The sequence below is a fragment of the Apium graveolens genome, chromosome 9 (assembly GCF_009905375.1).
Source record: "Apium graveolens cultivar Ventura chromosome 9, ASM990537v1, whole genome shotgun sequence".
Taxonomy (NCBI): Eukaryota; Viridiplantae; Streptophyta; class Magnoliopsida; order Apiales; family Apiaceae; genus Apium; species Apium graveolens.
The window spans coordinates 181,005,523-181,028,662 of NC_133655.1; the positions used below are offsets into that span (position 1 = coordinate 181,005,523).

The window sequence follows — 23,140 nt, forward strand, 5'->3', positions numbered from 1 at the left end:
TTGAATTGGACTTGGTATAGAAGACTTGGTGGGCAAGTCTCATAATTAGAATGGACTTTGGAGTCCTAGATAGTAGGAAACTGATTCCTTATCCTTTTAGGTCCCCTTGAGGCTAATCTCTAAAGATTTATATCCTTATCGGGACTCTTCTCAACATCTGATTTTTCCCTTATTAATTAATTTCGTAATTAATTAATAATCAGGGCTTTTGGGCCTTTTTTATTCCATCAGGCCTGATCTGGTCCATCAGGCTTAACCTTTCTGGTCTGAGTATCATATATCTTTTTATTGGGGCTAGCAGCCCACAGCTTGTATAATTAATGCAGTATTTAATTATACAATCATAATTTATTTATCCCCATCATTTGCCCCCCAACTTTTGGGAAACATTGATTAGGTTTCGCAGAAGTTAAGTCTATTCGTTCCCTTACAGGGTTTCGTTTTTCCGTAAAGTGTGGAGCGACCTACACATTTACAATGAATTTTTCCTTTTATTCAGGAATTATCTTAATTTCCAAGAATTTTTCCCTTATTTCCAGGATTTTTCCCTAATTTTCTGGATTTTTCCTAATTTTCTGGGATATTCCTTAATTTTCTGGGATTTTCCCCTAATTTTCTGGGATTTTCCCTAATTTTCTGGGATTTTTCCCAAATTTTCTGGGATTTTCCCTAATTTTCTGGGATTTTCCCTAATTTTCTGGGATTTTTCCATAATTTTCTGGGATTTTCCCTAATTTTCTAGACTTTTCAGATTTCCAGCCCTTTTTCGACCAGGATCCTAGTCGAAATTTCGACCTGGATCCTAGTCGAAAATAGGGGTCAGCCTTGCCATCCTGGTCGAAGGAATTCAACTAAGATCCATGACCTGGAATTCGACCAGGATCCTAGTCGAAATTTCGACCTGGATCTAGGACCTGGAATTGGACCAGGATCCTAGTCGAAAATTCGACCTGGATCTAGGTCGAAAATTCCACCCCTTTTTTTTAGCTTCTTGTCATGAGCCTATCGATTAGGATTTCGACTAGGATTCTAGTCGATATTTCGACCTGAATCCTGTTCGAAAATTCTTTGATTTTCTTGCATCCTGGTCAAAGGATTTCGACTAGGATCCACGACCTAGAATTCGACCAGGATCCTAGTCGAACTTCGACCTGGGTTTTTAATCCCCATTTTTTGAAAGATGCTTGGTTTATTCGACCTCATTCCTGGTCGAAGCTTCGACCTCAATTCAGTCCCGTTATTCCAGCTATTTTCGGGTGTCTGCTCGAAAGATTTCGGGCAGGATTCACGACCTGGAATTCGACCTGGATTCTGGTCTTTTTTACCCGTTATTTTCGGGGTCTGCTCGAAAGATTTCGGGCAGGATTCACGACCTGAATTTCGACCTGGTTCCTGGTCTTCCACTAGCCTTCTTTATTTAGCTTTAATTTAGGGTATTGTATTTTCCAAATCCTAATTGGATTTGGGCCTGGCCTTTTTGTTGGGCCTTATTAAATTTTACTGAGCCTCTATTATTGGGCTTTTCAAATCTTATTGGGCCTCTTTTATTGGGCCTTTTAAAATCTTATTGGGCCTCTTTTATTGGGCCTTTTCAAATCTTATGGGGCCTTTTTTATTGATCTGGGCTTAATACGCCCTGTTTAGAATGCTCTAGAATTCCTAGGAATATTCTGGAATATTCTTTTTTCTGGGCTTTTTCTGATGGGCTTTTCGTCCCTTCAACTTCCTTTTCCTCTTATATAAAGGAATGAGGAAAGGCTATTACTCCTCACTTTCTCATTTCTTAGTTTTCTTCTTTATCTTCCTGCTAAGATTCTCAGAGGAATAACAGCAAGTCGGATCTCAAAGCCTTTTTCAGGAGCGCTTCTTCAGGTAAGATTCCTCCCTTTGCTTTTTGTGTCTATTTTTTCCATTGTGTGCCATTTTAAGATAGCCTATTTACGTGCCCCTTACTTTTTTCAGATGGCTGACAAAAAAATGACTCGCTTGGCCAAGATGAACGTGGCTAGAAAGTCCAACGATTTTCCTATTCGATCGAGGTATACTTCCTTAATCGACATGATCAACACTCGAGGGGACGAGTATCCGTCTGATGCCCATCTGGACGCGCACGATCATATTAGTGCTTTACGGGATCCCAAGGAGCTGGAAAAGTTGAGCAGCTGCTTCAAAATCAAGGAGCCTTTTAAGCTGGTTCTTACGGGTCCGGCCGACAGGGCCTGTCAGTGGAAGAAGGACGCGCTATGCGTCTATAGGGATACTCTAAGGGCAGGTATTAGACTCCCTTTTCATCCATTCATTCCTTTGCTACTGGCTGATGTGGGCATCAGCCCTTGCCAACTTCCCCCTAATTCCTGGAGGTTGATTATGTGCTATCTGTCGCAATGCGCCAAGCACAACGTCCCCACATCTGTTGCTGTCTTTAGGAAGATTTTTCAGTTCAAAAATAGCCCTGATAAAAGTCCGGGTTGGGTTTCTATCAACCAGTGCCCCACTATCCCCCATATCGTGAATGGGAAGTCCATCCCTGACAACAACTTGGGGTGGAAAAAAGATTTTTTGTTTGTTATTTGGGAAGGTGGAGATTGGGGCTCCCTGTTTCGATCATCCTTTGGGCTGGCCGTGGACGGGAGCCCAAATGACATAACTTTGTCTGAGGAGGAGGCTAGAGGTTTCAACCTCCTTACGCAAGACAACGGTACTTCCCATTCTTGGGACCTTATCCGGGAGACCGTCCTGGTAGAACGCGGCCTTTCGCCCGTTAATAAGAAAAGTAAGTTCCCTTTCTTACCTCCTTTATTTCCTGTACTTTTATTTCATTGGTTTTCAACTGACTTGGTTTGTTGCAGTGGCTGAGAAGATTGAGGAGGCTACTAAGCCTAAGGACCTGGAGACAACCAGGATGAAGAGGGCTGGGAAGGTCTTTAAAGACCCTCGACTTGGTGATCACTTCCCTGAGTTCCTCCTTCAGGCAATGGAGCCAAGCGAGGAAGGCCCCAGCCAAGTTTTGCGCACCAAGCAGAGGCCAGGGGCCTATTTTCAACCTGCCTGGGGGATCCGGGGCAAGGACTCAATCGTGGGCAGCACGGCGCTGTCCAAGGAATGGTCTAAGCATTCCATCTCCCCGGTGGACTATCAAGATTTTGTCCTTCAACAGGACTTAGAGGGGAATGAGCTATTTGGAGCCCAGGCTCTGGCGACGGTACGTCCTTTACTTATGCCCTTCGTACTTATCTTTCCATGTTTCTTTTCTGAACTTTCGTTGTTTCTCTTGCAGGCTAACGCCCATTTCCAGGGGGCAATTCACCAAGCTAAAGCTTGGAAGGTTGGCCTGGAAGATGCCAACAAGAAGTTGGAAGAGGCCAACCAAAAAATAGAGGCCCTTGAAGCTCAACTAGCCTCTTCCACTTCTGACCTAGAGACGGCCCGGGCCGAAAATGTCATTCTGAAGGCGCAGAAGGACAAAGCCTTGATGGCTGGATGGACACCCAAGAATTCAAGGACTTGATGGTGGAGCATGATGCCCTTCTTCACCCAGTTAGCTATAAAGAGGGCTGGGATGCTGCTGTGGAGGCCATCCAGGATGAGTTTCCCGAGGTCCTTGAGCAGTCTCCCTTTCCTTGCCCTGTGCGGGTTCTAGAGCTTGGAGGGGTTACTGAGAAGCTTGCTGTTATGATCAAGGACGGAGAGGAGGAATGTTCTTCCGAAGAGGAGTTTGAGCCTGTCGCTAAGAAGGCCAGGGTGGAAGAGCCTCCAAAAGCAACGCCTCAACAGCCAGCATCTCCTGCAGAGGGAACTTCTACAGGGACTTCGGAGGGGACAACCGAGACGTCCGAAGAAACGACTGAGACTTCCGAGGAGACTTCGGATAGTGGTTCTGAGGAATCTCAGCCTTCCAAGGCCTAACTTTTTGTATATCTTCTTTTTGAACTTTATTCATGTCTAAACTTGTTACCCTTCGGGGTTATATTTTATATGTTGCTTTTCTTGCCTCTTTCTATTTTAACTTTACAATCTTAATACGCATTTGAACTTTAAACATCCTTAGATAGAAATAATTTCAAACTCTTTAATATGAAGTCTGGTTTTCCAAAACCTTACATAGTATGGGTTCGACCCTAATCAATAATAACTAGACAATGTAAATTCTACTGGAATATAAAATCCTACGCAAGCAAAGCTTCAAGGTGTTTTTAAACCTACTTGTCACAATGACAAGTGAGAATCGTACTTCACCTATCTTACACGTAGTAAACCTTCAGGTTTTGTGCGTGCCAGGTCCTCGGGACTTCAAAACCTTCCATAGTTTCCAGCTTGTAGGTTCCTCTACCCTGAACGCTCTTGACTCTGTACGGCCCTTCCCAATTCGGGGCAAGCTTTCCTTTCTGTCCGACACCAGAAGCCTCTATTTTTCTCAAGACTAGATCTCCTTGTTTGAAAAATCTCTCTTTAACCCTTAGGTTGTAATAGAATGAAGCCTTTTTTCTGATATTCTACTATCTTTGCATGTGCCTCATCTCGCACTTCATCAATTAGATCCAGGGCTAACCTCTGCCCTTCCTCATTTTCTACAGCATTGAAAGCCTGAATCCTTGGAGAGGAATGTGATATCTCCACGGGAACTACTGCTTCTGCCCCATATGCCAACATGAAAGGAGTTGCTCCTGTCGTGACTCTACAGGTAGTCCTATAGGCCCATAATATGGGAAGTATCTCATCCACCCAATTATTTCTTGACTTCTCGATCCTCTTCTTTAGTCCATCCAGGATTATCCGATTTGCTACCTCTGCTTGCCCATTGGCTTGCGGGTGAGCCACAGAGGTGAATCGTAACTCAATTTCATTTTCTTCACAATACTTCTTGAATTCCTCATTGTTGAATTGTGCTCCATTGTCAGTGACGAGGATACGGGGAATTCCATATCGGCACATAATGTTTTCCCACAGGAATTGTGCAACCTGCTTAGTTGTGATTTTGGCCAAGGGTTTGGCTTCGATCCACTTGGTGAAATAATCAATGGCTACAATCAGAAATTTCCTTTGTGCCGTGGCCATAGGAAAAGGCCCTAGAATATCCATCCCCCACATGGCAAAGGGAATAGGCGAGTTGATAGAGGTCAGCATCTCGGGGGGTTGTCTAACAACTGGTGCATGCTTCTGACAGCGATCACACTTCTTCACATATTCTTTGGCATCAGCCATCATTTCTGGCCAATAGAAGCCTAAACGGGTTATCTTATGAGCCAAGGCCCTGCCCCCCAAGTGTTGCCCACAAATACCTTCATGCACTTCCTCAAGAGCCAAGCGTGCCTCGTCGGGCCTGAGACACCTCAAGTAAGGAACCACGAAAGATCTCTTATACAGAATTCCATCTATCAAGGAGTACCTTAGTGCTCGAATAGTTAACTTCTGTGCCTCAGTTGCATCACTTGGCAACCAACCGGTCTGAATGTGAGCCTTGATGGGATCAATCCATGACGTCCCCAAGCCTATGGGAGCCACAAGCTTAACATCTATGCTTCGTGTCTTCAAAACACGGAAGTACATACTTTCTGAACTTTCTTCAATCTCAGATGAAGCAAACTTTGATAGCGCATCTGCTTTAGCATTTTCTTCCCTTGGAATGTGTTCAACATGGCATTCATTAAATTGGGTCATCACAGCCCTTACTAGGCGAACATACTTAGCCATCGTATCATCCCTTGCCTCAAATTCTCCCTTTACCTGGGATATAATCAGCTTCGAGTCTCCACGGACCTTTAAGTTTTTGACTCTAAGTGTCCCAGCTAGACCAAGGCCAGCAATCAGGGCTTCATACTCTGCCTCATTGTTTGTGGTTGGGAAGTCTAGCTTCATAGCATACTCAATTAAGAATCCATCAGGGCTTTGCAAAACCAACCCTGCTCCACTGGAATTTGTTTTTGATGCTCCATCAAAATAGAGAACCCAATATTCTTTCTCCTTGTCCCCATTGTCGACTCCCTTGTCTTGAGGTATGGTATCTTCCTGCCCCCCGACTTCTTGGTTGGGTATGGTACATTCCACCACGAAGTCAGCTAGTGCCTGGGCTTTTATGGCCGTACGTGGCTTATACTTGAGATCGAACTCTCCCAACTCTATTGCCCACTTAATCAATCTCCCACTTGCCTTGAGACTGTGAATGATGTATCTCAGTGGCTGATTTGTTAGCACTTCAATCTGGTGAGCTTGAAAATAAGGACGCAGCTTTCTTGAAGCCATTACCAAGGCTAAAGCGAATTTCTCAATAGTTGAATAATTCAACTCTGCACCATGCAAGATTTTGCTGACATAGTATACGGGTTTCTGGACTTTCAGTTCCTCCTTAACCAACACCGCGCTCAAGGCGCTCTCTGAAACAGCCAAGTACAAGAATAAAACTTCACTCAGAACTGGCTTGGCCAACAACGGGGCCTGGCCCATATACTTCTTTAACTCTTCAAATGCCTTCTGATTTTCCTCACTCCATACAAAGTCTTTAATGTTTTTTAATGACTTAAAGAATGACAAGCACTTGTCTCCTGACTTGGAGATGAATCGTCCTAGCGCCGCAACCCTTCCTGTGAGCTTCTAAACATCCTTGACAATTTTTGGTGGCTCCATATCCAGGATTGCCTTTATTTTATCGGGGTTGGCCTCAATTCCCCTCTTTGAGACCATCAATCCCAAGAATTTTCCAGATCCTACTCCGAAAGCACACTTCGTTGGATTCAACATCATCTTGTGGTACCTTAGGATCTCAAAAGCTTCCCTCAAATGGGTTATATGATCAGTCTTTACTAGACTCTTGACTAGCATGTCATCAACATAGACTTCCATAGTTTCCCAATAAGATCCTTAAAAATTTTATTCACCAACCTCTGATAGGTGGCTCCTGCATTCTTGAGACCAAACGCCATAACAAGATAAAAATAAACACCAAAGTCAGTGATAAATGATACCTTTGGAATATCATCCTTATGCATTTTGATCTGATTGTATTCGCTAAATCCATCCATGAAACTCAGCATCTCATGTCCAGCAGTGGCATCAATCAAAGTATCAATTCTAGGCAGCGGGAAACAGTCTTTGGGGCATGCATCATTCAGATCAGTGAAGTCTATACACATCCTCCACTTTCCATTAGCCTTCTTCACCATTACAGGGTTTGCTAACCACTCCGGAAATTGAATCTCCTCAATGAAACCAGCCTCTAAGAGCTTTTCTACTTCCTGTTTTATAGCCTCTTGTCTTTCGGGGGCAAAATTTCTTTTCTTTTGTTTCACTGTCTTCCGGCTTGGATCCACGTTTAGCTTGTGAGTAATTAACTCCGGGTCTATTCCTAGCATATCAGCTGCTGACCATGCAAACACATCACTATTTTCTTGCAAAAATTTCACTAACTTCCCTCTAAGAGGCTCCTCTAATGTGGCTCCAATGAAAGTCATCCTCTCAGGATTCTCGGGGTCTAAAGGAACCGAAACCAATTCTTCTGCTGGCCTTCCTCTATTCTCATCATTTTCTCGAACATCCATATCTTCAATAGGAAGAACCTGCCCCCCGACTCCATCTGCCCTCAAAGAGGCCACATAACAGCTTCTAGCCATTTTTTGATCTCCTCTCTCTTCTCCAATCCCGTTTCGGGTGGGAAACTTCATGACTGAATGGTAGGAAGAGGGGACTGCCTTGAAGGCATGTATCCCTGTTCTCCCCATGATAGCATTATAAGTTGAACTAGCCTTTACCACCACGAAATCCAGCATCTGCGTTGCTTGCCTTGGTTCCGTACCTATGGTGGTTGGCAATTTGATTATCCCTTCCACAGGACATTCTACTCCAGCAAATCCATATATCGGCATGTCGGTTGGTGTTAACTGGGAGTCGTTATACCCCATTCTTAGAAAGGTGTCGTGGAGCAAGATATCCACAGAAGCACCATTATCCACAAGGACCCTCTTAACCGGGCTATTTCCTATTATCGGTGTTATGACCAGCGGGTCGTCATGGGGAAACTTCACACCCTCTAGGTCGGAATCATCAAAAGCCAATGTTACTTCTGTCTTGGCCCTCTTCGGGGCTTCTCCAACAATATGTATAACCTCCCTAGTATATGCCTTTCTGGAATTTTTGGACAATCCAGCAGCAGTTGGACCTCCAAAGATCGTGTTTATCACTGGCCCTCGAGGGTGTCGCGGTCCTCCAAAAATTGCATTTATAACCGGCCCTCTAGGTTGGGGATTCCGCCCCTGATCGTCTTGGTCCCTCCTACGATCTTCAAAGTTCTTCCTTCCATTATTATTTCTGTCCCCTCCATCTCCAGTATACTTGTTCAATCTTCCTTTTCGAATCAAAAACTCAATTTCATCTTTCAATTGCCTACACTCATCGGTGTCATGGCCAACATCTTTGTGAAACCTGCAATACTTGCCCTTATCTAGCTTGGCGGGATCAGCCTCCAAGGGCTTAGGCCAGCGAATATCTCTGTCTTTCTCAATCTCCATCAAAATCTGACTTCTGGGAGCATTCAGCTTAGCGTATTCAGTGAACTTTTGCCCAGGTCCTCCCTTCTTGGGGGTTGAATCAGGGTTTTGTTCGGTTCTAGGATATTTGTCCTTTGCAATATATTCTAAATCAGCTTTTCGCTTCTTGCCTCCAGTGGGCTCATTACTTACTACGTTCTTCCTCATACTTTCTTCAACCTTGATATACTTCCCTGCCCTCTCTTGGAGCTGCAACATGCTCTCAGGGGGTCGTTTGGCCAAAGACATCTTGAAAAACTCATCCCTAGTTCCTTGTTGCAGTGCTATCATGGCTACCTTATCATCAAGGTCTGGGACTTTTAAAGCCTCCTTTGTAAAACGATTCAGGTAATCTCTCAAGGATTCCTTAGCTCCCTGCACAAGACTCATAAGAGATGCTGAACTTTTCTCATGGACTCTTCCACTGATGAATTGCTTAATAAAATCCTGACTTAATTCTCTGAACGATCCAATAGAATTTGGGGGCAGGCGACTGTACCATCTTTGAGCCATACCCGACAGGGTTTGAGGGAAGGCCCGACACTTTATAGCATCATTCACGGGTTGCAGCAGCAGTGCATTAGAGAATGTCCTAACATGATTAGCGGGGTCTCCCGTGCCATCATAGGCTTTGATAGTGGGCATCTTGAATTTCCTTGAGATATGGGAATTCATTATCTCTTCTGTGAAGGGTGGAGTTGGATCATCAGGATCTCCAAGGGGAAGGAGATTGCTTGGATCAGTTCTTGGGACAACAGCCCTTCTTCTTACCGGACCATCCAGGTCTATGACAGGAGGAGGATTTCTCCCCCTAGGAGGTATCTGGGGTCTGGTGGCCTGGTGAGCCTCCAAATCACGCCTCAGCCTTTGGATTTCAGCCTTATGAGCCCTGATCCTTTCCTGCACTTCTTGGGGATTCGCCCCTGGGGTGCTTTGGGGCCGTTGCCTTCCATCGGCCATTGGCTCTTTTCCAGGACGCCTCCTTCTCGGGGCCACTTCATCATCCGAAGATTCGGAGTCTCTCTCAGTATAAGGACCAGAAAATTCCCGATCCTCAGGAATAGGACCCAAACCTCGTATATAGGGGGTGACTGCCCTCGTGCTTCGCCTCGCCCAGCATATCCGCTTCCTCCAACCTCAGGGCGAAGGGGCATCCCATAAGGGGGGTTAGTAGTAACAACAGTTGAATATTCATACCCTACGGGTCGAGAATTCACAGGTATATGTACTTGTTGAACTTGAGGATTCGTACCTTGAATAATCGAGGGAGTTGTCCCTTGTGGCTGAGGTTGAGTTCCCCCTATCTGGGCATCCCCCTGAGTAGATGCATAAGTCGAATGGGGAGGAACCTCCACGGTTGATGAAATCACCTGGGTTGTCTCTGATGGTGTTCCTTCCTCTAGAGCTCCAATTGTTCCCTGTGTTCTCGCCATGGTTGTTGTTGCGTTTCCCACAGACGGCGCCAAATGTTATGGATAAAAAACTAAGGTTATTATTTGTTGTATTTATTACTAAGATTCGGGAGCTCAAGGCCTTTAATGGCTGCTCTCGTGTTTCGTGGCTCGATCTGCCTTTACGAGATGCCTACATATCTCTGTGAATTAGAGAATCAAGCCAAAAAATGTAGTTCTGATTGGTGGGGTGAGGCCCCTTATATAGATGTTGGGAGTCCTTGAATTGGACTTGGTATAGGAGACTTGGTGGGCAAGTCTCATAATTAGAATGGACTTTGGAGTCCTAGATAGTAGGAAACTGATTCCTTATCCTTTTAGGTCCCCTTGAGGCTAATCTCTAAGGATTTATATCCTTATCGGGACTCTTCTCAATATCTGATTTTTCCCTTATTAATTAATTTCGTAATTAATTAATAATCAGGGCTTTTGGGCCTTTTTTATTCCATCAGGCCTGATCTGGTCCATCAGGCTTAACCTTTCTGGTCTGAGTATCATATATCTTTTTATTGGGGCTAGCAGCCCACAGCTTGTACAATTAATGCAGTATTTAATTATACAATCATAATTTATTTATCCCCATCAAAATGAAATCAAGGTTTAGGGTTCAGTGCTTCAAAGCACTTGCAGTATGAAAACAAATATATCAATTATTCACAATATGTATTGAGAAGGTTCAGAACACTTACCTTGTCTTAATTTGTTAACGCTTCACTGGCTTTCAACCATAGTCTCCTATTCTCCGACTATCAGCTTCCCTTTCCTACGCCTTGCCTCTTCTGCTCACATATCACAAGTATCTATCAATATTCATCTCGTATAATTCTATTCAATAAAAGCTTCTATCTACCCTTCGTTTTACTCAAATCCGATTTACGGATTGAAAGATACGATTAAAACAGTCATATGATATACACATACGCATTTAACACGTAAATCAGTTCACTTATAACACATAACACGTAAGATGTTCGATGAAAATACTTTTTCAAAGAAGATTTGATATTACAATAATTTTTCGGATATTTAATATGAATATTTAAACATTTTACGAAATTTAATCGGGTCGTTGAGTCATTTTAAAATAATAAACATGGTTTGGTTGACCTATTCTGGCTTTAAAATAATTTAATAATAATTATCGAGCCTTAAAAACAATTTAAAATAATATTTTAAAGCTCAAAACTTTTTTTCAGAATTTTTAAATAAATAATTAAATCTAATTGAATAATTATTTAAAATTAATTAATAATTAATTAAATCAATTAATCAATTAATTTTCAAATTAATTGACCAATTAACTAATTAATTATTAACTAAAGTTAATTAACTAATTAATTCAGATTTATTTTTGAATTAAAATAATAATTTTTAGAATTTTTATTAATTAAAAATGAATTTCTGTAATTAAAATGAATAGAAAATATGGTTTTTAAATATTTTAAAACAGGAATCCAAAATATGCAAGTTCTGGAAACCTGGGGGATCAAACTGTATCGTTTTTAAAAGTTTAGGTACTAAACTGTAATTTGTACAGGGTTCGCCGGAAAAAACCCCTGCCTCGTCGGAGAAGACGATCAAGGAATGCTCAGGCCACCACCACCTCCAGAAATGATCTAATCAACATCAGGAATTCATTCATATAATCAAATCACACCAATAACCCCCGGGTTGGCCGGAAATTGGTCGAGAAACTCGCCGTCTCCGGCGAGTTTTGTTTGCTTCGATTTGAGCAAACCAGGAATCATTTGTTGATGTACTATACATGAATCGATTGTAAATTCAACCAGGAACACAATGCAAGAAACAAAAACATCTAATAATCCCTGGGAAAAAACCCCCAAATTTCAATTGAAAATATTCATACGGGTTATAAACCCTAATTTTGAAATTCAAAATTAAAACTCAATTTTGAACATGTTATTGAACTCCAAATCAGTCATATAATATATCAAAATCATCAGGAAGAAAATCACTACAACATGCAATCATCAAATCATACAAACAACCTCTCGAACAAAAATTCATAATTTAAATCAAAATAATTCGAAAATTAAATATAGAAAATAAACTTTTTGATTCTGCAGTAAAACCAGTCCTGTAATCTGAATCTAGGTTTCAAGGGCTTTGATTTGAGTACTCGAGCTTCTCCAACGGATTCTGGTAACGCCTTGAAATTAGGGTTTGATTCTCATAAGTTTATATGAATATACTGTTTTTCTCTGTAAAATTATATAATTACTGGCTACAAATGATTTTCTGTACTAAATAAAATATCGTAAGGGCTATTTATAATTACGGAATATTGGTACCCCGTTGGATCATACCAGATATAAAATATTACGTTTATTTGAGAAAACATATCCAAAACGGTACCGGTTTTGGGATAATTATCCAAATCTGTACATTTTGTACTGCGATCTTGGTCTCAGCGATTTGGTTACACGTACTACGAGATGATAATTATAATAGTTTAATAAAAAGGTCTCGTTTATCGAAAATACGGGATTTATTGATTTACCGAAATAAATTTTGTATCGAAAATATCGCACCGGGACCCGCACAAGACAAACCGTACGCCGGTCGAAAAAGTCAAAATATGGAAAATGCTCGGAATATTGCAATTAGGTTAGGAAGGAGTTCACGGAAGAGTTTCGGATTATAAAAACGGGTGAAATCGGTTGGTTCCGGATTATACAAAATAATTTATAAATACTCGGAAAAAGAAGTTATTAAATCCATAAATCTTTTATAAAATCATAAAATAACATAAAAATTAATAGAAAAATATAACAATTATTTATACTTTATTTTCGACATATAAAAATTAACATACTCAAATTATATTATATTTAAACACCCAAAAATATATACCACTTAACAAATAATTCACAGAATAAATACCGAACATACAGAATATTTATTTATTAGCAAAAATAATTACACGATATATCCCAGATATTACAAGCTTTCTTCTATGAAGACATCTCATGCTACTTTACAGAACAAGATCGATGCTTTTGTGATCAATCCACTTACCTCATTTGAACTCATAATTTTATTGAATTAAAATAGAGGAACTCTAGAAAAATAGTTAAATAATTTTCAGACGATTCTGGGGCTTCCCTGGTTTTCCTTTATATATATATATATATATATATATATATATATATATATATATATATAATAATAATAATAATAATAATAATAATAATAATAATAATAAAGAAATCAGACGATTCTGGAATTTTTGGGGGTTTTCCTTTACATATATGAAGATATTGATTGATGATTTGAATTTCCCAAAATCACCTTTGTATTTGTAGGTGTAATTTTATATGAATATAAATTTTGAAAAGAAACTAAAATAGTAATTTGACTTGCGGAGAAAGTTTAGTAGAATTTAAGTTAATAAAGTTCTTTTTATACTTAAATTCTAAAATTCTGAATAAGCTGTTCTCCTCTGTATTATTAAAAATAATAAGAATAATATAAACTATAGCATTAAAAAAAAAACTATTCCGAATAGAAAGCTTCCTTCCATGCTTTGCTAATTTCTATTCGAACAGGACGGTTCCATTCTTGCTTAGCTTGTGTCAGTTAGGTATAACATCTTTACCAAATTTTTTTTAAAAAAAAAGATAGCTATAATATTGTTTCCTGTTTATTTTTTAATTAACATCTTTCTTCTGTAAGACAAAAAATATATATTAAGAACTTGTTTCGGTATCATCGATCATATTAACTTTTCTACAAGAATTGGAACAAGGATAGTGCAAAGATCTACTATTTGAATCCAATGTGATTTACAAGTGTGATGGAGCCAACCATGGATGAATTATCTGTTGATATTATCTCCAACATCTTCTTGAGGATACCAATTAAATCACTTTTGAGACTGAGGGCTGTTTCGAAATCATGGTGCAAAATCATTGATGATCCGTTTTATGCCCACCTGCATTATCACTGCGGAGAGGCAGAGCAAGAAACACCAGTGATAATCCCAGAATTCACTGTATCGCGGAAAGCCGTAAGTTTGTATGCAGCATGTGACAATGAAGAGGATAGTACGATACATGCAGGCAAAATTCCCATGGCGAAATTTGAAGTCAAGGACAGTTTTGGTGGTTCTTGCAATGGGTTGATGTACTTGGCAGAATTCAGAGGTGCTAGGATTGTGATGTTGAATCCTCTTAGAAATCAGTTTAAGATTCTGCCTTCGATGAGCATTGAAAACTACTGCCCTGAGAGTAAGAAGGCGTATGGATTAGGTTTTGATACTTTAACCAAGACCTTTAAGATGGTTTGTACAATCTATGAAGCATCTACTCGTCCATGTACACTAGTGCACACTTTGGGGACAACATCCTGGATAGAGATATCCAAGGTTCCTTTTCCGTATCTTATATATGGCGAGCCTGTGTTCCTTCATGGTTTTTTGCATTGGATGGCAGAACCTTGTTCAGCTACAGAGATTTGTGAAGGGCGAATAATGGCATTTGATGTAAGCAAGGAGACGTTCAAGTTAATTCCTCATCCTGAAATTTGTTTGGATAAAGACAGAGGGCTATTCAGAGTATTGGATATTGCAGGCAATTTAGCTATGTTTGATCTATCATATAATACCAAAATTGATATATGGGTCATGGATTACGAAAAGAAAATATGGAACAGAGAATATACTATCAGTATAACTACTCCTCTGCCAGATCATGAGCTTACTCAAGTCATAGGTACGTGGAAGCAGGATGAAATATTGTTGGCCAATAGTCAAGGATACTTTAGTTACAGTATGAAGACTGGTGACCTGAAATACAAACATAATATGGGTTTCAGCTCCAGTGAACAAGTTTATAGACACAGGGGGAGTCTCATATCGATCTCTGATGTTATGGAAGTTGTCTAGTTTGACTGTACAAGTTTGATTGAGGTGAAAAACAATATAAATTAAAATTTTGTTAACAGTCTTAATTTCTCTTTATTTTCGTTAATGCTTATATCTATCTCGTGTCCCACTATGCTTAACGAAAAGATTATATGTTCGAGTATCATCACCCCCATTAAGAAAAAAGTAGGATGAAATGATTTAATGTACTGTTGCCTATCCTTCTGGGTGTGCTAGGAGAGGGAAGAGATTAGTGGTGTTGATCTTTCCTATTCATGTATACATTGCGGTTAGCTGAATTCACACAGAAGAACTATCACAGCTGTCTACGATATGGAAATATTAATAAAAAGCAGCCACATTTTGTCTTGCCCGAGAAATATAAGGGAATCCCCTCAGTTCATTCAGGAAGATTAAAAACAGATTTCAGCACAATCATGACTTGAAGACATGCTTATATTGTCTAAATTTCAATTTTTATTTACACCACAAAGAAAAATAAGGTGTACTTCAGATGCTTTCTTCAATTATACTATGAAACATTTAGAAATAATATATATTTGGATACTATTTTGGCACAACTTGAATTACATCTCAAACAATACAGAATGTGGCAGATGAAGCTACAAAGTGTGAGCACACGTATATGTTTGCACAGCTCTTTATAGAAGAACAGAAAAACATCAAACATGATACAAGTCGTACCTGTCTTTTATTTCTAGCATTAGAGATTAAAATTTTCAGAAATAGCATCACCAGAGGAAATAATGTGTCCCATCGCCAATAATAAACGCCTAAAATTTTCAATTTCAAGGCAACTGCATCCGTAATCGTTCCTTATGCATCTTCGTCCATCTTCTTCCAGCTTCCTGTTTCATGCCACTCACCGCTATCTGTTTCAGTAAGTGCTTTATTTCGATAAAGATGCTCTGCGTTTACTCTGTGTAATCCACTGATTGGGTTGCGATTTGCAAGTTCCAACATTGAACTTAACTTGACACGAAAGCCTGCTTACAACAGTTTATCGTAGAGGTGTTAAGCAAGAAACACAGTTATAATTAACAATGTCATTGTGGAGACTTGATGCTCGCATTTTGTGAAACAACTAGAATACCTTCCAAGACAAGTCAAACCACATTGGCAATACAAAATTCACTAATGAATTGTTAACAAATTTATCCGAGTATAACACGGGGCATGTAATCAGATAGAAAAAGAGTGCTAGATAAGAGGCCTTTAATAAGTTTTACTTGTAAGTTGTAACTCGTTGAACGCTTTTTGAATATCAAAAAATCAAAGTATACAACATAGCCTCAATGTCCTGCTAGCAATTCTAACATACACCTGCTGTGCAAACTCTTGCATAATTTATCTATCAAAAAGACTGAATCTTTACCCCCCCCCCCAAGAAATGCGAAGAGACAATCTGTGATATTCAAGTTTTTATCATATTTCATTTGGGCTTATTGTTAAGGCTGAATAAACTTCATGTTGTAGTAAAAGGTAGCTTTGGTTTCGTTTCAATATTATATCCAGATTTTTTACTTTGTATTCCTTTGTATATTACGGACAATATTACAGAAATCGCTAATCGGACTAAATCGGTTGAGTTACGGATTTATAATTTATCGGAAATTGCCAATTTATCCGATTATAAAATCGAAGTAAAATCAAATATATTTTAATATTGTTTTTAAATATATATATACATATATATATGTTAAATATATGTTGGGTCATAGCGTAGAACATTATATTGTAATTGGGCATGGTAAATGAATGGTACATGGACCTTATTTTGGTTATAGCCCATGTGATTGTTAAATTAAAGGAGTTGTACTACGGTATTAAAACTAGTAGTACCTACAACATTGTTACATGTGTGTGTTGTTAATTAAAATAATGTAAGTGCTGGACTTCTCGATTTGTTTTCCGCCTGAAATTTTTTTCCTCTTTACTTTCAAACTCTTTGTTTCTCTTTAATTTCTCCCTAAATCACGCTGTAATTACTCCGATTTCTTCTTAAATTGGCCCGATTTTCAACGATTCCCCCCATTTGATCGAAAAATGATTTTTTCGGCGATTTTACAGTATTAGATCGGCGGCTCTCCGATTCACGATTTGTCGGCCGATTTATCAGATAACTCGCCAATTTTTAGAACCATGATTATAGGCTACATATATTTGGCTTTTAGATGTTTCTGAGTCAGTGCTGATTATTCAGTCAATCTACCCTCACGTAAAGTGCTAAAATCGTAAGTACCTTTCTTTAGAAATTACATTTGAGTTGTATGCGCTACGCCGCTATTATAATCAATAAATTGGAAATTCCTTTATGGCAACATATAAACATGTAAGCATCTTCGGTAGTTGATTTTATTTTTTATTATACTATTTGTTGAACCATAGGGTCACCAGAAATAAATAACTAGAATGAATTACTATGGGCGGAAGCCCGAAAGGCTCGGTTAGTAACTTAAAAATAGGGAGCCCAAGCTAGGTCCTTATAAGAAGTTCGATAATTTGATATCAATAAATTAATACTTCCTCTATTTATGATTATAGAAGTAATTATTATGTATTACAATATATTGAATTATACTGATTACTCTAGGATCATTATTTATCGCTAGAAGAAACTCTTGTAATTGATATCTCAACTATGAATGTAGAAGAAGTGGCCGAGAAAAGACAGTAATACAACGAAAGTCCAACTGTTCCAAGGTCAGGTGGAGCTCCTCGACCTGATCAACGCCAATGACCTTCTGCTATGCAACTGAAACGGTTGTTTTCGATGGAAGGATCCAAACAGTAGCACAAACCAATGAAAAAGGAAAAATCAAACTAGTTACCCGTATGCGTGTTTACACAGAGAAAGGAAAATAAGTATGTGCAAGTGATGATCGCTTACACCTGCAAAAAATATTACAAAGAGAATTACAACATGAAAAAGAATTGGAAGGAGTAGTTGGGTCGGATGAGGAGGTGAAATTATTAGAAGATGAATCACGAAGTCCAGAGATGTGGAGAAAATCAGAGAAATACGTCGCCTACATCTAGAGTTACGACAAACATCTATATCACAAGAAGTAGATGAGGAATATGAAGAATTTTGGGAGTCATATGATGAAGATTATGACTATGAGAAAGACGAATGTTAGGAATATGTTGTAGGCTTAATGATATTTTACCAAAATACCTTAGTAGATTTAATTAAGTGTGTTTATAGCTTTCAACGGATAATCTTACTTTGTCATTCGTTGAAAGAGTAGCTTATATTTAAATAAGTATTTGAAGCACATTCATGTGTTAGTGTATACTGAAAATATTTATTTGAAGTATGTACATTTATTTCTGGACAGTTTATTTGAGAATCATTTGAATGTTTACATGTTGTCTAATATTATATATTGTGAACAATCTAGTATCAAATGGGATATAGAATATTATATTGTTAAATACGGTTATATAATATAATAAGGTTCACAGCACAGGTGGTGTTGGACAATCCACTAGTATGACTGTAGTATTATTTAGATTAGTTTATATTGACTAATAAATAATACTAGTATACTTTGTGTATATTGAACATGATCAAATTTAGAATTGTTCCCTTAATATTGATTAAGAAAGAGAACTAAGATTCTATGTTATTATTAATGCTTAGGTTCTTAATCCGGAAATAGTAATTGACACGTGTATATTATTTGCATGCTTTGATTTATATATGAAATAATTCTTTTGAATTATATCATTATATTTTGGGTGATGGAATTATATACATGGTGGATATTATTTATTGAAGGAATCCATGTCCTGATAATATTCGGGTTAATGATGTCCCCTTGAAAGCTCAAAAAGATTTAATTATGTGAAACCCTGCAGGTGAAATTTATTCTGCCATAATTATATAAAATTTGAGTGGATGATCAAGGATAAAAGATATTAATTAAATAAATTATCAGTAATTTATTTAATTAATGGACATATGATATTTTAAACATGGGGAATTTAATAAGCAAATAATATTGGAACCGAATTAATTAAATTATGGTATTAGGAAAGGTAGTGCAAATATTAATTCTTTAGTGGATTGAATTAATATTTAATTACATTGGGCTAGGCTCAAGATGTAATTAGAAGGCCCAACCTAATTATTCATGGTCCCTATTGTAGCCTATATATATTCTTATTCTCTTCTTGCTTGGCAATTGTGTAAAAACATATTGTAGCCACCAAGGAGCAAGAAGAGAGGATAACTTGAGAAGACGGAGGCCACACTTCGCTCAAGGAAATTTGGGAATACAATAGAAGAGCGTGGAATCAACCATTAACAAGGTAATCCTCTTTTCGTAATCTTTATCGTAAAACGTAGTAACACCCTAAGTCCGTGGTTCCCAACAATTGGTATCAAGAGCCTGGTAATGGGTTCTACGTTTTATGATATAATGTCCATGTCGTAATTATATATGCGTGTATATAGTGTTTTGCTTGTATTGGTTTTGATGCAGGTTGTTAATCCACTATTATGGCCATGTATATTTTAATTATGTGTTTGGATCCCACGTGGTTTAATCGTGGTTATTTTTTGTTTTGGTTTCCACGTGGTTTAATCGTGGTTGTAATTTACACGAGGGTTGATCGTGTTAGAATAGATTTTACAAAATTAGTTTTGTATTAGATATATTTTTTTTTGTAATTGTTCCGGGTATTTTGTAATAGTTATGTGCAATCGGAAATCAATTCCGGTAGTTTTTTGTTCTGCTGTGCGATTACAAGGGGCTGCTGTTGATGTTTGGATCGAACAAAATCAAAACAAAATTCACAGAAAAGCAACAAGCGCGCGCGCTGCTGCCGCTGCGGCAGCTGGGACTGCTGGGGCTGCTGGGGCTGCTGGGACTGCTGGGGCTGCTGGGGCTGCTGCGGCAGCTGGGCCTGCTGGGGCTGCTGGGGCTGCTGGGGCTGCTGCGGCAGCTGGGACTGCTGGGGCTGCTGGGGCTGCTGGGGCTGCTGCGGCAGCTGGGACTGCTGGGGCTGCTGGGGGCGTCGGGGCGCGCTTGGGGCAGATTTTTTTTGAGAGCTGGATTTTTTTTCAAGGGCCATAATAGTGGAAAATTTATTTTAATTTTTTCCATTAAATTTTAATTATTGCTTTAATTTATTGATTATGTGTGTCGTTAATTATGTGTGTAATTCTTTTAAAATTTCATGTTTAACTTAATTAGGACGACATGGACATAAAATTTATTTATTGCTTTAATTAAATGTTATATGTTGCTAAAATTATGTGTGTATTTTGAATGCATGATTAGACATAATTATAACAACATAGGGCCCCATTTAATTTTAAAATTCCTCAATTTTAATAAAAAAATTCTAAGTGGGAGAGGGAATTAATATGAAATTAAATCCCATGGTCTCCATTATTGGTTGTAGGTAATTTAACATAAAGACGAATATAAATTATATATACGTCACCCATCGTGGCATGTAATTTGTGGTGTCTAGAATGTTATAGAAATTATTAGAACAAACTTCTTAAATTAATAAATTGTGAAAGGAATAAATACGGATTTTCTTTATTTCTGATTTGGGGCGATTTTGTCAAAAACGGGTTCATCGAACTTGTAAGGTTGTGGGTTTTAAGCGAGACCGATGTGACTCTTCCACTACCTGGAAATCAAACCATTGATGAATATTGAATTGAAGTATTCTATTCAAGGCAAAATTACGAATATTGGAAGGTATACACGCCACCCATCGTGGCGTACCAAGTTCCATAGATTTCGAATAATTTAAGATTTGATGATGGTATACACTTAGCTATGAAAAATAATATAGTCCACCCCAACGTGGCATATCGTTTAGTAATAGGACCGAAGTAATATTTAAACAAAATTATGTGGTATACATGTCACACATCGTGGCGTACCAGAAGCTTATGGTGTTTAGATGTTAGTGCATTAAATTTTAATAATTTAGATCTTAATAATTAATGCACCCTTATTTATGTAATGTTTTTATGCATGATTCTCAGGATAAAATGGGCTTTAATCCACTATTCACCATACTTAAGGATAACAAACTTATCGGACCTAACTATATTAAATGGAAACGAAATTTGGACATTGTGTTGACTGCTGAGGAGTACAAGTTTTGCACTTATGAACCCAAGCCTGAACAGCCTGCTGCTGATGCTCCTGAAGATGAGAAAGAGTATTATAGATGGTGGATTAAGGCTGATGAGATGTCGCGATGTTACATTCTGGCAGCAATGTCGGGTGTTTTGCAGCATCAGCATCAGTCTATGGCCACTACTTCAGATATGCTCTTTAATCTCAAGGAACTTTTTGGAGATCAGAATAGGGCTACTAGGCAAGTAGCCATGAAGGCTTTAATGAACACTCAGATGGCTGAAGGCACACCTGTAAGGGATCATGTTCTCAAGATGATGTCGCATCTGAATGAGATAGAGATCCTTGGTGCTGAACTTGACGGGGAAACCCAAATTGACATTATCCTTATGAGCTTGTCCAAGAGTTTTGAGCAGTTCCGCTTGAATTACAACATGAACAAGAGGCAGTATAGTCTCGCGGAACTGCTGACAGAACTTCAGGCAGCTGAAGGATTATTTCGGCAGAGTGTTCAAGTGAATGTGGCTGAGAAAGGTTCTTCCTCTAAGCCGAAAGGTATTAAGAAGAAGAAAAAGCCTCAGACACAGAAAGCTGTGAAGGCAGTGGGAGTTCAGGGTGGTGTGAAAAAGCCTAAGGGAAAGTGCTTCAGATACAAACAGTCAGGTCACTGGAAACAGGATTGTCATCTTCCTAAGAAGACAAATAATACTGGTATGTCTCTTTCTCTAGTTACAGAAATATTTATAGCAGCTATATCTACGAGCACGTGGTGTGTAGATACAGGAGCCACTGATCATGTTTGTAATTCTATGCAGGGGTTCCAACTATCCCGAATACTTAGAGATGGTGAGATATATGTGTTCATGGGAGATGCTACAAAAGTAGCAGTAGTTGCAGTAGGAGTTATTCATTTATCTTTTGGTTCTGATAGGATTTTGGTTTTGAACTATTGTCTTTATGTACCTTTCTTTTAGAAGGAATTTAATTTCTGTTTCTAAACTTGCTTTGGATGGTTATAATGTTTGTTTGGATCGTAATGTTTCTATTATGATGAATAAACGAATTATATGTTTTGGTACATTGCAAGACAATTTGTATATAATTAATCCTAGTCAACCTGCACTGCAACTGCAATTTAGGGAATTGAACAACACATCTTCTAACTCTACTAAAAGAAAGGAACCTTCTAGTTTGAACCAAACATATCTTTGGCACTTGAGATTAGGTCATATTAACTTGAGGTGGATTCAAAGACTGGTAGTAGACGGGCCTTTAAGCTCATTGGCAGTGGAGCCATTTCCAGTTTGTGAATCCTGCTTGGAAGGTAAAATGACTAATAGGCCTTTCAAGGCAAAAGGGAATAGAGCCAAACAACTGTTAGAATTGGTTCACTCTGATTTATGTGGACCCATGAATATCCAAGCAAGAGGTGGTTATGAATATTTCGTCACTTTCATTGATGATTATTCTAGATATGGGTACGTTTATTTGTTGCACCGTAAGTCTGAGTGCTTTGATAAGTTCAAAGAGTACAAAGCTAAAACGGAGAAGCGACTTAATAAAAGTATCAAGTCACTACGATCAGATCGTGGTGGCGAATACTTGCTTGGAGAATTTAGGGAATATTTATCAGAAAATGGGATAGAATCCCAGTTAACTGCACCAGGCACACCCCAGCAGAACGGTGTAGCAGAGAGAAGGAACTGGACTCTTTTAGAGAGTGTTAGATCGATGATGAGTTATTCGGATTTATCCAAGTCATTTTGGGGGCATGCCTTAGAGAAAGCAGCTTATCTTCTGAACTTAGTACCTTCTAAGTTGGTTCCTAAAACCCCCTTAGAATTGTGGACCGGGGATAAACCGAGTCTAAGACATATTCGAATATGGGGTTGTCCAGCACATGGACTGAATAAGAACGCGACTAAGTTAGAATCTCGTACAGAAGTAAGGTTGTTTGTAGGCTACCCCATGGGAACGAAAGGATATTTATTTTATAGTCCGAAGAATCGGGATGTCATTGTTAGCACCAATGCAAGATTCTTAGAGGAGGAATATATGATGAATCACAAACCCATGAGTAGTGTTGTTTTAGAGGAACTAGTGGGAGGGACAAATAATACCCATGAAGCTGTAGTACAAGTAGAACAACCACAA

The 23,140-nt window shown here is 38.8% G+C and overlaps 1 protein-coding gene across 1 annotated transcript; it reads left to right on the forward strand.

The window, feature by feature from the left end:
- The first annotated feature begins 13,796 nt into the window (after window positions 1-13,796).
- Window positions 13,797-14,873, forward strand: LOC141685767 (F-box protein At3g07870-like). Its single transcript, XM_074490850.1, has one exon. It carries the CDS (start codon window positions 13,797-13,799, stop codon window positions 14,871-14,873), a length of 1,077 nt encoding a protein of 358 aa, XP_074346951.1.
- The last annotated feature ends 8,267 nt before the right edge of the window (window positions 14,874-23,140 follow it).